The sequence below is a fragment of the Haematobia irritans genome, chromosome 1 (genome assembly GCF_050003625.1).
Source record: "Haematobia irritans isolate KBUSLIRL chromosome 1, ASM5000362v1, whole genome shotgun sequence".
In the NCBI taxonomy this organism is placed as follows: domain Eukaryota; kingdom Metazoa; phylum Arthropoda; class Insecta; order Diptera; family Muscidae; genus Haematobia; species Haematobia irritans.
Window position 1 is genome coordinate 271,583,835 of NC_134397.1, and position 14,904 is coordinate 271,598,738.

The window sequence follows — 14,904 nt, forward strand, 5'->3', positions numbered from 1 at the left end:
CCCCGGATTATTGTAAGTGTCCAAGAGGAATATTTTTTGCACAATTTCCTTTAATACCACGTTAAATCGTTGTTCTTCAAAATGTCCTTTTTAATCCTTGTTAAACATTTCGTTTATTATACCATTCTTGCGTAGCATTCTTTCGAATCGGCTACAAATTGTTATTACCACCTGTTAATGATTCCATTCCATTTCATTTTATTTTATTTGGAAATCTTTTGTGTATCGTTACAGTGAATTTAGTTTTGTGCGTGAACATCGTCGCTTGCCGCGTGCGGTAACAGCGAAAAAGGAACGAGTTTGGGACTATGGAGTGATACCGTATGAAATCGATGGCAACTTTAGTGGCCTACACAAGGCTCTCTTCAAACAGGCCATATGCGTCACTGGGAAAACTCGACTTGCATTAAATTTGTGGAGCGTGAACCTGAACATCATTCCAACTATATTGTGTTTACCATACGAGGCTGTGGGTAAGTGTGAGGAGAGCTAACTCCACCATCAATGTTCACAGTTGCACCGCAACTGTTAGTGGTTACGGTGACGGTGGTGTAGCCAACCATTATTGCTGTTATCAACTTTATGCTCCATTTAAATGGGCAACCATTCAATATTATTATTTTCAAATTTATTTCTTCCTCTCCACTTGGCTGTCATCCCCCTGCTACGCCCCCCCCCCCCACCCTCGTGATTGAATTTCTATTTGTGAATGCGTGTTAACGCATATATAGATGCTGTTCATTTGTTGGCAAGCGAGGCAATGGACCACAGGCCATTTCCATTGGCCGCAATTGTGATAAATTTGGCATTGTTGTTCATGAACTCGGTCATGTTGTGGGATTTTGGCACGAGCATACCCGTCCGGATCGCGAGAAACATGTTATCATTGAGCACAACAACATCATGAAGGGTCAGGATTACAATTTCAATAAATTAACACCAGATGAAGTTGACTCATTGGGCATGGCCTACGATTACGATTCGATAATGCACTATGCACGCAATACCTTTTCCAAGGGGACCTATCTGGATACGATATTGCCAATTGAAGTCAAAGGCCGGAAACGACCGGAAATTGGGCAACGTTTGCGTTTGAGTGCCGGTGACATAGCCCAGGCCAATCTATTGTATAAATGCCCCAAATGTGGTCGGACATTCCAAGAGAATACAGGCATTTTTGCTAGTCCCTCGTATTATACGGCTGGTGCATTGAGCAACGAAACGGAACATTGTGAGTGGCGCATAACGGCCACACATGGCGAGCGAGTGGTTTTAAAATTGGAAAATTTGGTAAGTGTTAGTATGATTGGGTGTGAGTGTGTGGGTGTTAGTGTTTAGAGTGCCTGGTGGTAGTGATGTTCGTGTAATATATTATCCTTAAATGCATTTACTCCTATAACTGAAATTGTATTTTAGCCATTAACGCTATCATTGTCTTTGTATGGGTGGGTGTGTGTGTGTGTGCGAATGTCCATTGGAATGTGTGTGCGTTAATGTAAAATGCATTTCCGTTTGGTTAATGGTTGCATGTGGATGCTTAGCTAAAATATTTGAATTATAGTCTATGACTTTTTGGCTACATTGTTATTTTTTTCTTCTTCTCCCCCCTCCCACCGTCCCTCTCACTCTGCTAGAATATTTTCAAATCGGAAAACTGCCAATCGGATTATTTGGAAATACGCGATGGCTATTGGCATCAATCACCTTTAATAGCTCGCTTTTGTGGAAAAGTCAATAGCGAAACATTAACCACAGTTTCCAGTCGCATGCTTTTGACCTATGTCAGTACTCATCGTTCCGAGGGTTATCGTGGATTTAAGGCTGAGTTTGATGGTGAGTATGAAACAAAGGTATTTCGCATAAATTTTAGATTTAAATTTTGATGCTGGTGAGCAGGAGATTGGTATTTGTTGGGAGATGAATTGGGGGTTTTGCATTTGTAACGTATATGAACACAAATGTTTATCGCATTCGAATTAAATATTATTTAATCCGGTCCAATTAATTTAAACTATTTTATAATCCACTTCTGTGATATATTACAATCTCTCTAATTTGATCAGAATCTAATGGGAGCAGGCATTCAGGTATCTTCGGTGAGATGAAGAAGGAATTCGGTTCCTAGATAATTGGCAGGATGTAAGTACTTTGATTCTTCGGTTGCTTCATGATCGGTATTTGATGAGAAATTCGGTTCGTTGATGAGTGCGTCGATTCCGTGATGATCGATGGTGGATCAGAACGTTCGCTCGTAGATGTTCGAAAATTAATGGGGTTCGGTTCGTCGATGATCGGTAGTTAATGGTTGGTTGAAAAGTCTGTTGTAGTTCGCTTCTTTGGCGATTGGGAAGATGTGTATTCGTCGATTTGTAGGTGATGGGGAAGTGCTGATGAGATCATCGGTTTTCAGACGGTTGGTAGTGTTAGGTTAGGTTAGGTTAGGTTAAAGTGGCAGCCCGATTAAATTCCAGGCTCACTTAGACTATTCAGTCCATTGTGATACCACATTTAACTAAAAGTACCTATTACATATGGGCACTTCTAGTCTTAACCACTGAACCTTCTCTATTATTTACTTTTGTGGAACCAACGAGATTGCTCCAAAAACATTAACAAACTGCTTAAGTTAACGTTTTCCAGGTCAGCCAGTAATCTAAAGCTATATGCTCCGAAAATTCGCTTACGCCTTACACAAAAAGCAGGACACTCACACAAGAGGTGTTTAATTGATTCCTTTTCCTCCACATCATGACAGCTTATACAATAGTCATTATACTTCGCACCTATAGTTTTTGCAAATTCGCCTATCAGGCAGCGACCCGTTATAGCAGATATTAGGAGTGCTATCTGACGCCTTGAGAACACTAGCATATCTAGTGTGCGCTTTAAGTTTAAATGGGGCCATATTTGCTTGGTGTCGTTACAACCCTTGCAATTTTCCCATCGAATATTGGCCATCATAACACGCAGTAAGAGCCAACAGATTCTAGTTCCCCTGGAATATGTAAGGTAATTCCTAGCCTTGCTAACACATCTGCTTCACAGTTCCCCGGTATGTTCCTATGACCAGGCACCCATATTAGGTGAATATTGTACTGCTCAGCCATCTCGTTGAGAGATTTGCGGCAGTCTATGGCCGTTTTTGAGTTAAGGAACACAGAGTCCAAGGATTTTATTGCAGGTTGACTGTCTGAGTATATATTAATGCCAATATTTGTTGGAACATTACTTCTCAGCCAATTCACCACCTCTCTTATTGCCAATATTTCAGCCTGAAAAAACACTACAGTGATCAGGTAATCTTTTCGCTATTCGAATTTCCAGATCTTTAGAATATACTCCGAACCCCACTTGTCCATTCAATTTAGAGCCATCAGTATAGAAATCTATATATCTTTTATTCCCCGGGGTCTGTGTACACCACGCCTCACTATTAGGAATTAGAATTTTCAAACTTTTTGTCGAAAAGTGGTTTTGCCAGGGTGTAATCCACTACGTTAGGCACATCTGGCATTACTTTGAGGACCGAACTATGACCGTACATTTTTTCCGACCATAGCGATAGCTCGCGCTATCGATAGTTGTAGAAGCTGTGTGATGTCAGCTGTTGTGGAACAGTAGGCCCAAAGGTCTTTATTGTGGAATGGTAGGCCCGAATGTGGTGGTGGAACAGTAGGCCCAAAGGTTTCTATGGTGGAACAGTAGGTACGAATGTATATGTAGTGGAACATTAGGCCCGAAAGTCTCGGTGGATGACTCGGTGGGGAAACAGTAATCTCGAAGGTCTCTGTGGTGGAACAGTAGCCTTGAACGTCTCTGTGGTGGAACTGTAGTCTCGAAGGTCTTTGTGTAGGAACAGTTATCTCGAAGGTCTCTGTGTTGGAACGGTAGGCCTGAAGGACTCTCTGGTGAAACAGTAGGCCCAAAGGTCCCTATGGTGGAGCAGTTGGTCCGAAGGTCTCTGTGGCGGAATAGAAGTCCCGAAGGTCTCTGTGGTAGAACAGTAGGCTCGAAGGTCTCTTTGATGGAACAGTAGTCTCGAAGGTATTTGTCTTAGAATAGTAGTCTCGAAGGTCTCTCTGATGGAACAGTAGGCTCGAAGGTCTCGGTGGGGAAACAATAATATCGAAGGTCTCTGTGGTGGAACGGTAGGCCCGAAGATCTCTGTGGTGGAACAGTAGGCCCAAAGGTGTCTATGGTGGAACAGTTGGTCTGAAGGTGGAGAACAGGAGAAGGTCTCTGTGATGGAACAGTAAACCCGAAGGTCTCTCAAACAACGAATACATTTTCTTGATGAACAAATGTTCATGATGCCGTCAATAATGCGAACAGCATTAATAGTTTCCGGAACAATATCTAATTTTGCACGACTTTCACGAAATTATATTTAGAGTGAACTACGACCTTGGTTGAATTCACCATAGCATCGACAAATACTGGTCCTAGAAGGAGCTTCATTGGCAACAATTGAATTAAGTTCATCGATGTCCTGTTGTTGAGTTAATCCACGTCAAAAGTTGTTGAAACACCGTGCGTGAACTGTAGCTCTTAACCTCTGCGGTTGATCTGAAGATCGAAGTCCCTAAAATTGATCGACAGGCCAAAGTCTTAGAAATGAAACTGCAGAAGGAAATCTTACTGTTTGAACTGCAAGCGGAAGCTTCAGTGATTGGACTGCAGATTTAAGTCTCAATAAATCAAACCCGTACGAAAATCTCAGCACATGGACTGAGTTATTAACGTGTATGCCAAATACTCAATAACCCTGACTTGAACTGAAGACCGACCATTTTAAAATCATTTCTATTAAGTAATTTCTATCCTGCCTTCTTAACATGTTATCGCCTATCTCCATTACACGTATTGTTGTCTGACGTTTACAGTATCGAACTCAGAGGCTTATAATGTGCGTAATCCGATAAAACACATCGCTTGATCCAAGAGCAATTACGTATCGTTTAATACATTCTCGTTTACGGATAGTGTCAAAAATTCTGTAAAATCTCAAATGAATTGGTGTTTTTACATCGTGATGGTTTTCCGGTAGTAGGTTTTTTATTCTGGATTACCAACAAATGTTGGGCAACAAGTGATAAATAAATAGTAAATGAAGCGAAGGGGGAAGTTTGTTTTACTGTATCTCCATTCATCTCCCTATTCAAATTCTATTTTCAGTAATTTGTGGTGGCGAATTGAATGTTGATGATAGCGAAGGACGTTTGGAATCACCGAATTATCCCTTGGACTATCTACCCAACAAGGAATGCATTTGGAAAATCACAGTGCCCAAAGGATATCAGGTGGCATTGAAATTCCAATCATTCGAAGTTGAGAATCATGATAGCTGTGTCTATGACTTTGTAGAAGTGAGAGATGGGCCCACACATGAATCGCCATTGATTGGAGTTTTCTGTGGCTATAAGCCGCCACCAAATATGAAGTGAGTCACCTTTCGCCATGGGCGGAAATATTGTGAATAATTTCGTACTCTCTTTCAGGTCCACTGGAGACACTATGTTCGTGAAATTCGTCTCAGATACATCGGTACAGAAACCCGGTTTCTCTGCGACATTTATGAAAGAGGTGGACGAATGTGAAACCCAAAATCATGGATGTGAACATGAATGTATTAACACCCTGGGTGGTTATGAATGCAGTTGCCATATTGGCTATGAATTGCACAGCGATAAGAAACATTGCGAAGATGCCTGTGGCGGAGTCATCGAGTATCCTAATGGCACAATTACATCACCCTCTTTCCCCGATACCTATCCATTCCTTAAGGATTGCATTTGGGAAATCATAGCACCACCGAAACACAAAATCTCATTGAATTTTACCCATTTCGATTTGGAGGGGGCCACACATCATCAATCCGATTGTGGCTACGATAAGGTGACCATCTATTCGAAATTGGCCGATGATCGTTTAAAGAAAATTGGCAGTTATTGTGGTAGTTCCATACCCCCAACAGCCACATCCGAGGGAAATGCTTTACGTGTGGAATTCCATTCCGACAAATCCATACAAAGATCTGGATTTGCAGCAATGTTTTTTACGGATATCGATGAATGTTCCATAAATAATGGTGGATGTCAGCATGAGTGTCAAAACACCATTGGCTCGTACATGTGTTCCTGTCACAATGGCTATTCGTTGCATGAAAATGGTCACGACTGTAAAGAGGGCGAGTGTAAGCATGAGATTTCAGCGCCATTTGGTACCATTTACAGTCCCAACTATCCCGATTCATATCCTCCGAATGCCGATTGTGTTTGGCATTTTTCCACCACACCAGGACATCGAATTAAGTTGATTTTTAATGAATTCAAAGTGGAATCACATCAGGTAAGTGAAAATGGTAACCAACTAAGGGAGAAATCAATTAGATGATGGCGGAAGAAGCCATAGCTTCAATTAAAAAAATGAAGATATGGAGTTTTTATTTTCTATAACTTTCATAAACAGCTAATAGTGTTTATGCCTTTTCCATTTTCATAGGAATGTGCTTATGACAATGTTGCCATATATGATGGGGATTCTGAAAGCAGTTCTCTACTGGGCAGATTCTGTGGAGAGAAGATACCATATCCCATTTCATCGTCCACCAATCAATTGTATATGGTTCTGAAAACGGATAAGAATAAGCAGCACAGTGGTTTCACAGCAGTTCACTCAACATGTAGGTTATATGCTTTGAATAGTTTTCTATAAAAATGTGTACTAATTATAATGATTATTATTTTTTTGCAGCTTGTGGCGGTTATTTGCGTGCCACCAATCAGGTCCAACAATTCTATTCACATTCACGTTTTGGCAATTTGAACTATGACATCAATATGGACTGTGAATGGACTATTCAGGCTCCACCTAATAGCTATGTTCAGCTCATATTCTTGACATTCGATTTGGAAAGCAGTGAGAATTGTACCTATGACTATGTTCAGGTGTTCTCGGGTATGGAAGAGAACAGTGGACCCATGTATGGCCAATATTGTGGAAATGCGGTATGTATTTATTTGAATATTTTTACGAATCAAGTTGAGATCGAAATTGAAACTGGGAAAATTATTGCGTAGCAGCAACGACGATATGTTAGTGGTCGGTGTAATTCCAATGCTCGCCCTTCTCGCTGTCATAAACGTTGCGCCACGGTAACTCCCTAAGTTGAGTTGGTTTCGGTTATGGAATTAAGAATTACGAAACGACTATTTGTGCAATCAAATGTAGGCCTGGAAATTCTGGTGGGGGAATGATATGCTCAAGGTCTCAGTTGGGGAAGTGTAGATCCGAAGGTATCAGTGGGGAACTGTAAATCTTAGTGATAGTCTATGGGGAGAACCGTAGGTCCGAAAATCATAGTGCGGGTAGACCTTAGATTAGATTAGGTATAGTGGCATACCTATATGTTAGGCTCACATGGACTATTAACCCCATTGTGATACAGGTGGTGAACTTCTCCATTATCAATGAGTGCGGTCCGATTTTATGTTTAGCTCAATGACAAGGGACCTCCTTTTATAACACAGTCCGAACGGAGTTTTACATTACGGTGAAACCGCTTAGAGAAATTTCGAAACACTCATAAATGTAACCAGCACTTTCAGTAGTGTAGTTTATTGGTGTTTGGTCGAAACTGGAATAGAACCTATGACCTATGGCGAGCACCACGGTGGCTCCTTTGGTTCGGTTGGTTATGGTTATACGACTGAGGGAGATATATGGGCTAAACGGCCCATTAGGTGAAACTGTCCTTAGGTAAAGATCGTGTTCGGTGAACTGTAAATATATACCCGTTCCTCCCACGGAAACGATTGTAGCCGAACTCTAGGCCTAATCGTTTCCGTGGGAGGAACGGTAGGTTCGAAGGTTTCAGTAAGGGAACGTAGATCTGATTTCTCAGTAGCTTAAATATCTCAGTCTTAGTGCTGGACAAATAGGATCGAAATTCTATGGGAGGAACTATAGGCCCAAAAGTCTCAGTGGCGGTAATATCGAATAACTCAATTTGGGAAATGTAAACTCTCAATGGGAATGTTAGACTATAAGTTCTCAGTAGGAAAGTTGTAGTCCCGAATGTTCCAGTGGGGGAATTATAGCGTAGATGCGAAAGTCTTTGTGAGGCAACTGCATACTAGAAAGTGTATGAGAGGAACTGTAGACCCGATGGTCTCAGTTCTGGAACTTTAGACCCAAAAATTGTAGCGGGTGGTAGGCCTCAAGATATTCGAAGTGGACCTGTTAGCCCGAATGCTTCAGCTGGTGAATGGTAGCCTCGAATAACTAAGTGTGGGAAATGGAAGCCAGAAGATATCAACTGAAAAATCTTAGTGATGGAGCGTTAGGCCTCAACGCCTTCGAAGTGGACCTTTAAGTTGTTATGGCAACTCCGCCTTTGGTGCAATGTGCTAAGGCGACTGTCAACGCGTATCGTACATGCAACACCGGTTCGAGTCACGGTAGCGGAAATATTTTTTTTAATTTTGTTTATAAATTCGTAACCATTACGTTTTCAGATCAAGAACGCTGGTTGTTATTTTGACAACGTATGGTGTCATTTTTACGTCGTCAGATTGACCCCATCTGTTCTCAGTTTGACAACAAATGTGTGTTGATTCACTTTTATGAACAGATCGTTTCGAAATTACCATGATTTTTTATATGGGTGTAGGGCCCAAGGTTTCAATTGAGGAACTGTAGGCCTGAAGCAGAGATGGTCTGTAAAAAAACTTGTTTAGGTTTGTGAAGGTTTGTCGTAAATTTCTAAACGTAACATACGCGTCGTAAATGTAGAACAAGTAACAAACGTCCCAAACTCAAAATTCGCGGCAACGAATTCCAAGATGATGATATTTTCGAAGAAGCTTCAATTCTCAGAAATGTTCACAAAATTATTAACGGATTTCAATAAAAAGTAGACTAAAGAATAGACTTATTTCAATGGGAGACTTCAAGCCGAAATTACTATGTCCTACTCCATGGTGTGTAACAATCTATAAATTATTAAATCGGATAATAATTAAATAGGAAAATCGTAGATCCGAAGGTCCCAGTGGTGAAATTGGTTTCAGTGGATGAAATGTAAATCTGAAAGTCTTACGGCCATTTTCATGTGGCTCCATTATAGTTAAACTCTAGTTAAGAGAAAGTAAAATGGCGTTAAGTTCTTAACTGTCATATGGAATATATAGGTAAGATGACAAATATGTCGATTTAAAGTCGTTTTTAAAATTCGTTAGCCAAAGCCGTAGTGCTACGTTTCCTTCATGAAAATGGGGGTTAGTGTGGCACCTGTATACCCGAAAATATCTGGGGGATCTGTAGGCTGAAAAATCGGACTCGCTGGGGTAAGAGTAGGCTCGAAAATCTCGGTAGGGGAAGTGTATGTCCCACGGTCTCAGTGGGGAAAAAACAGGTTGGCTGATAAGTCCCCGGTCTAACAAAGAAAAACACGTTTTTTTTGGTCAAAATTCGTTTTTATTATTCAACATAGTTCCCCTCAAGAGCGATACAACGATTATAATGACCTTCCAATTTTTTGATACCATTTTGGTAGTACTCCTTCGGTTTTGCCTCAAAATAAGCCTCAATTCGGCGATCATCTCTTCATTGCAGCCAAATTTTTTCCCTGCGAGCATCCTTTTGATGTCTGAGAACAAGAAAAAGTCGCTGGGGTCCATATCTGGAGAATACGGTGGGTGGGGAAGCAATTCGAAGCCCAATTCATGAATTTTTGCCATCGTTGTGCACGGTGCGTTGTCTTGGTGGAACAACACTTTTTTCTTCTTCATATGGGGCCGTTTTGCCGCCATTTCGACCTTCAAACGCTCCGACTGTCGATTGGACTCAGGAGTGTAGTGATGGAGCCATGTTTCATCCATTGTCACATATCGACGGAAAAACTCAGGTGTATTACGAGTTAACAGCAAACACCGCTCAGAATCATCAACACGTTGTTGTTTTTGGTCAAATATGAGCTCGCGCGGCACCCATTTTGCACAGAGCTTCCGCATATCCAAATATTGATGAATGATATGACCAACACGTTCCCTTGATATCTTTAAGGCCTCTACTATCTCGATCAACTTCATTTTACGGTCATTCAAAATCATTTTATGGGTTTTTTTTGATGTTTTCGTCGGTAACCACCTCTTTCGGGCGTCCACTGCGTTCACCGTCCTCCGTGCTCATTTCACCACGCTTGAATTTTGCATGCCAATCAATTATTGTTGATTTCCGTGAGGCAGAGCCCGGAAACTCATTATCAAGTCAAGTTTTTGCTTCCACCGTATTTTTCCCTTCAGAAAACAGTATTTTATCAAAACACGAAATTCATTTTTTTGCCAGTTTTTTCACAATAACAAAAGTTGCTTTACAAAAGACGCTCTATCTCACAAACTAATTGACTTACAGACGTTAAATTTTGACACGAATCATGTTGGTACTATATAAAAATAATATGTATTTAATACTAGCGACGTCATCTATGTGTCAGATCGGGGACTTATCAGCCAACCTGTTATAGGTCTTATGATCTGATTGGATGAACTATAGATCCAAAAGTTGTAAAGGGTGATACAGTCAAAATTTTGCTCGCGCATCGCGAAAATCCGAGCTACTCGCACGCAAAGCTGGCAAAATCGCTAAAAGTTGCCAAATCAACCGTTAAAAATGTAATTACAGTGTTTGGGAAACGTTTATCGACAGCCAGGAAGTCTGGATCGGGGGGAAATCGAAAACCGGAAGTCGCTGAGACGACAAAGAGAGTTGCCGATAGTTTCAAGCGAAACCCTAACCTCTCTCTCCGAGATGCCGCAAATAAGCTGGGTGTATCGTCTACAACCGTGCATCGAGCCAAAAAACGAGCCGGACTATCGACTTACAAGAAGGTAGTGACTCCAAATCGCGATGATAAACAAAATACGACGGCCAAAGCGCGATCCCGGAGGCTGTACACGACTGACGAAGTTTGACTGCGTGGTAATGGACGACGAAACCTACGTCAAAGCCGACTACAAGCAGCTTCCGGGACAGGAATTTATACGGCAAAAGGAAGGGGAAAGGTAGCAGATATTTTCAAACACATAAAACTGTCAAAGTTCGCAAAGAAATATCTGGTTTGGCAAGCCATCTGTACCTGTGGCTTGAAAAGCAGCATTTTCATAGCTTCCGGGACTGTCAACCAAGAAATTTACGTGAAAGAGTGTTTGAATAAACGTCTGCTGCCTTTCCTGAAGAAACACGGTTGTTCCGTACTGTTTTGGCCGGATTTGGCATCTTGCCATTACGGAAAAAAGGCCATGGAGTGGTACGTCGCCAACAACGTGTAGGTGGTTCCCGATGACAAGAACCCTCCCAACACGCCAGAGCTCCGCCCAATTGAGAAATACTGGGCTATTGTCAAGCGGAACCTAAAGAAGACCAAAAAAACTGCTAAGGACGAGCAGCAGTTCAAGGCAAACTGGCTTTTTGCGGCGAAGAAGGTGGACAAGGTGGCTGTACAAAATCTGATGGCAGGTGTCAAGCGTGAGGCCCAGCAATTCGGATTTGGAAAAGCGAAAGCCTAACTGAATATTTTTCCTGAATTTTATACTAATTGAACTTGAAAAGGAAATTTAATTTTATTTTTTAAATAAACGATTTCACCGATTTACACGCGTTTTCCTTTGACCAAATTTTGACCGTATCACCCTTTAGTAGGGCAACTGTAGGCCCAACATCTCTGTAGGGGGAAGGTAGGCCTTAATACTTTCGGCGTAGTTTTGTATTTATGCCGTAAGGTCGATGTAGAGATGAAGATCTTAGTTGTAGAACTTTAGGCCCGAATCGTCTTTTTACCTGCGGCACTTAATATTTTTGTAGGAATGTAGGATGGGAATTATGTTTTATTAATGGTAGAGATGGTATATAGCGTCGTAACACATTTTAGTGTCCATCAAATTCGTAAAATGGGAATTGATTGCTGGGTTTCCTTGGGCAGCGTCCGTGAACTCGTCATAAAGTCAAGTTTTACCTTCAACTGTATATTTCAATCAATCTATTATTGTATTTTTGATTTTTTGTTGTTTATTTTTAGATACCACAAGATATTATATCGTTGACCGATTCTTTGCTGGTGCGCTTCAAGACCGATAGCAGTGTGATTTTGAAAGGCTTCTCGGCATCTTACGTAGCAGTGAATCCATTCGATAATAGCGATGAAGAAGATGTCAACTCGTATAGCTCGGAAATTGCCACACCATTCCCAGGCTACTTGAAATCCATATACAAAGAGGATTCACAGGAAACAGATGATTATAATGATTTCAATGAAAACCAGTTAGTGGTCAATAGTCCTTATTACACTCGCAATCGATATCAAAATAGATACTACAATTAAGGATAGAAAACACACAAAGAAATCAAGAATTCTAATGTTTAGGAATTCATACTGAAACTTAAGAAGAAAGACAAACAAAAACACACATAAGTAAACAATTTGACAATATTTAAAACAAAATGACTTTATTTAATAATATTATTTTTTAATAAACAAAAATATATAAAATTATAACTCAACAAAAACTTTTTAAAACAAACAAACATATTCGTTGATTTATACATATACATTATTAAGTAAATCATACATATTTAACATTAAGCATATCATCTAGCCCCTATTTCCACTTAAGGATAGATCGTGAAATAATACAATATTTGAAAAAAAAAAACAATGACCCAAAAACTGAAGGACAAATTGACTTAGAGTTGAATTAAATGTTATGCCTGACTATAAGACAGCGAGAAATTTGTGTTTCTTGAACTGATGTTTAGAATGAAATAAAGCGTTTAGAAGCAATCTGTTTCTTATACATGTGTACGTACATTTACATAAATATACAGATTTAAATAATTAAACTAAAACATTTATTATATATACATATATACGTATAAAGAAAAATATTTACTTTTTTTTTTTTAAGATTATCTTATCTATGATTACGATACGATTTACTTAACAAAGAAATGATGCAAAACCAAATATATTTTTATTTTTAGTATAATATTAAATATAAATAATATCCATATATAAAATTAGATGACAATTTATTTTTTTGATTATAATTAATAGAAAACCATATGTTGTGTATGATGTGTAAAATTAGCCCGAGAAAAATATTTACAAGAGAAATAAAATTTATTTTCAAGGCAATAACTATTTTCTGGAATTTTAATATAAGATTCTCTTTTTGTAAAATATTAAGGAGAGAAACAATTTGTGCAATTGAAATTGGTTTTCATTGATATAAAATGATTCAGACAAATCCAATAAAAATTATGTACAATTCGTGGGATCGAGTTATATGGACCGATATCAAGCAAATTTAACAAGATTCTATACACTGAAAAAAATACTGACCTAATATGGAAGATTATGCAACATAAATTTTAGGACTAGAAATTTACGCAATGCTAAGGATAAAATTCTTTAACCCTCTAATGCCCCAATTTTTTTGCCAGCTTATTAAATTTTCAATGTTAACGACACAAAAGCAAGAAATCTAAACAAGAAAAATTTATACGGTAAAATTCAGTATATGCTGCAAAGCCTCTTGAACAGTTTAAACTAAGTTTTCTTTTTATTTTACCCATTTTTGTTGTCTTAAGGTGTGTTTTACTAAAAGCTTCCTTATTAAATGAAGCCCGCCTAAAGGCGGGATTGGGCATTAGAGGGTTAAAATAATGACATTTTAATTAAAAGAAAGTTTTTAATCCTTGTTTCAAAATTTTTTTTCATTCAATTTAGGACACAAATTTTGCGTCCCTCTTTTGAAGTTGTAGATATTTGAAGTAAGGCAAATGTTCCTTAAAATAAAGAAAAACATTTTTAATTTAAAGAAATCGTCTTTAACTAAACTGATATATTGAATGTTTAAATTTAAGATAAAAATGCTTCAAATATATAAAAAAACTTTAAACCAAAGATGCAAATCCTTAAAATAAGTCCTAGTATTGTAAGGATTTGCATCTTTGGTTTAAAGTTTTTTTAGCATTAAGAAAACAGTTTTTACTTTGAAGTACTTGGCATAATTTGGATTTGGAAACTGAAATTTGTTTGTACATGAATACCTTTATTAATATATCTCAAACAGAGAATAAAAATTCGATGAATGAGATCTGTATCCAATTTTAATTTTATCGATCCTAGATTTAAAGCCAGGGAGGTCCCTAAAAAATGTCTTCATTTTAAAGAAGCCGCATATTTGGCTCGGAATCAATACCAAAATCCTGGGCTATATCGGTCCAAGTTTTGATATAGTCCCCATATAAACCGACCTCCCGATTTTGGGTCTTGGGCCTATAAAAACCGTAGTTTTTATCAGATTTGCCTGAAATTGGAAATCTAGTGGTATTTTGGGACCATAAAGAGGTGTGACGAAAATGGTCCCTATCGGTCCATGTTTTGGTGTAGCCCCCATATAGACCGATCTCCCGATTTTGCTTCTTAGGCGTCTAGAAACAGTATTTTCTATCCGATTTGTCTGAAATTGAAAATCTAGAGGTATTTTGGGACTATAAAGAGGTGTGTCGAAAATGGTCCGTATCGGTCCATGTTTTAATATAGCCACCATATAGACCGATCTCCCGATTTTGCTTCTAATGCGTCTAGAAGCTATATTTACCATCCGATTTGCCTGAAATTGGAAAGCTAAAAGTATTTTGGGACTATAAAGAGGTGTGTCGAAAATGGTCCGTATCGGTCCATGTTTTGGTATAGCCCCCATATAAACCGATCTCCCGATTTTGCTTCTTAGGCGTCTAGAAACAGTATTTTCTATCCGATTTGTATGAAATTGAAAATCTGGAGTTATTTTGGGACTATAAAGAGGTGTGTCGAAAATGGTCCGTATCGGTCCATGTTTT

At 39.1% G+C, this 14,904-nt stretch overlaps 1 protein-coding gene across 1 annotated transcript in view; it reads left to right on the top strand.

Annotated features, from left to right (window-relative positions):
• Positions 1 to 13,021, top strand: part of tok (tolloid-like protein 1 tolkin) — a 159,352-nt gene extending 146,331 nt beyond the window's left edge. The window contains 9 exon segments of the mRNA XM_075294368.1: positions 235 to 376; positions 379 to 473; positions 732 to 1,290; positions 1,635 to 1,833; positions 5,176 to 5,440; positions 5,499 to 6,348; positions 6,502 to 6,682; positions 6,754 to 7,007; positions 12,077 to 13,021. Of these exon segments, the coding sequence (XP_075150483.1) occupies positions 235 to 376; positions 379 to 473; positions 732 to 1,290; positions 1,635 to 1,833; positions 5,176 to 5,440; positions 5,499 to 6,348; positions 6,502 to 6,682; positions 6,754 to 7,007; positions 12,077 to 12,379 (2,848 nt within the window). The 3' untranslated portion in view covers positions 12,380 to 13,021.
• The last annotated feature ends 1,883 nt before the right edge of the window (positions 13,022 to 14,904 follow it).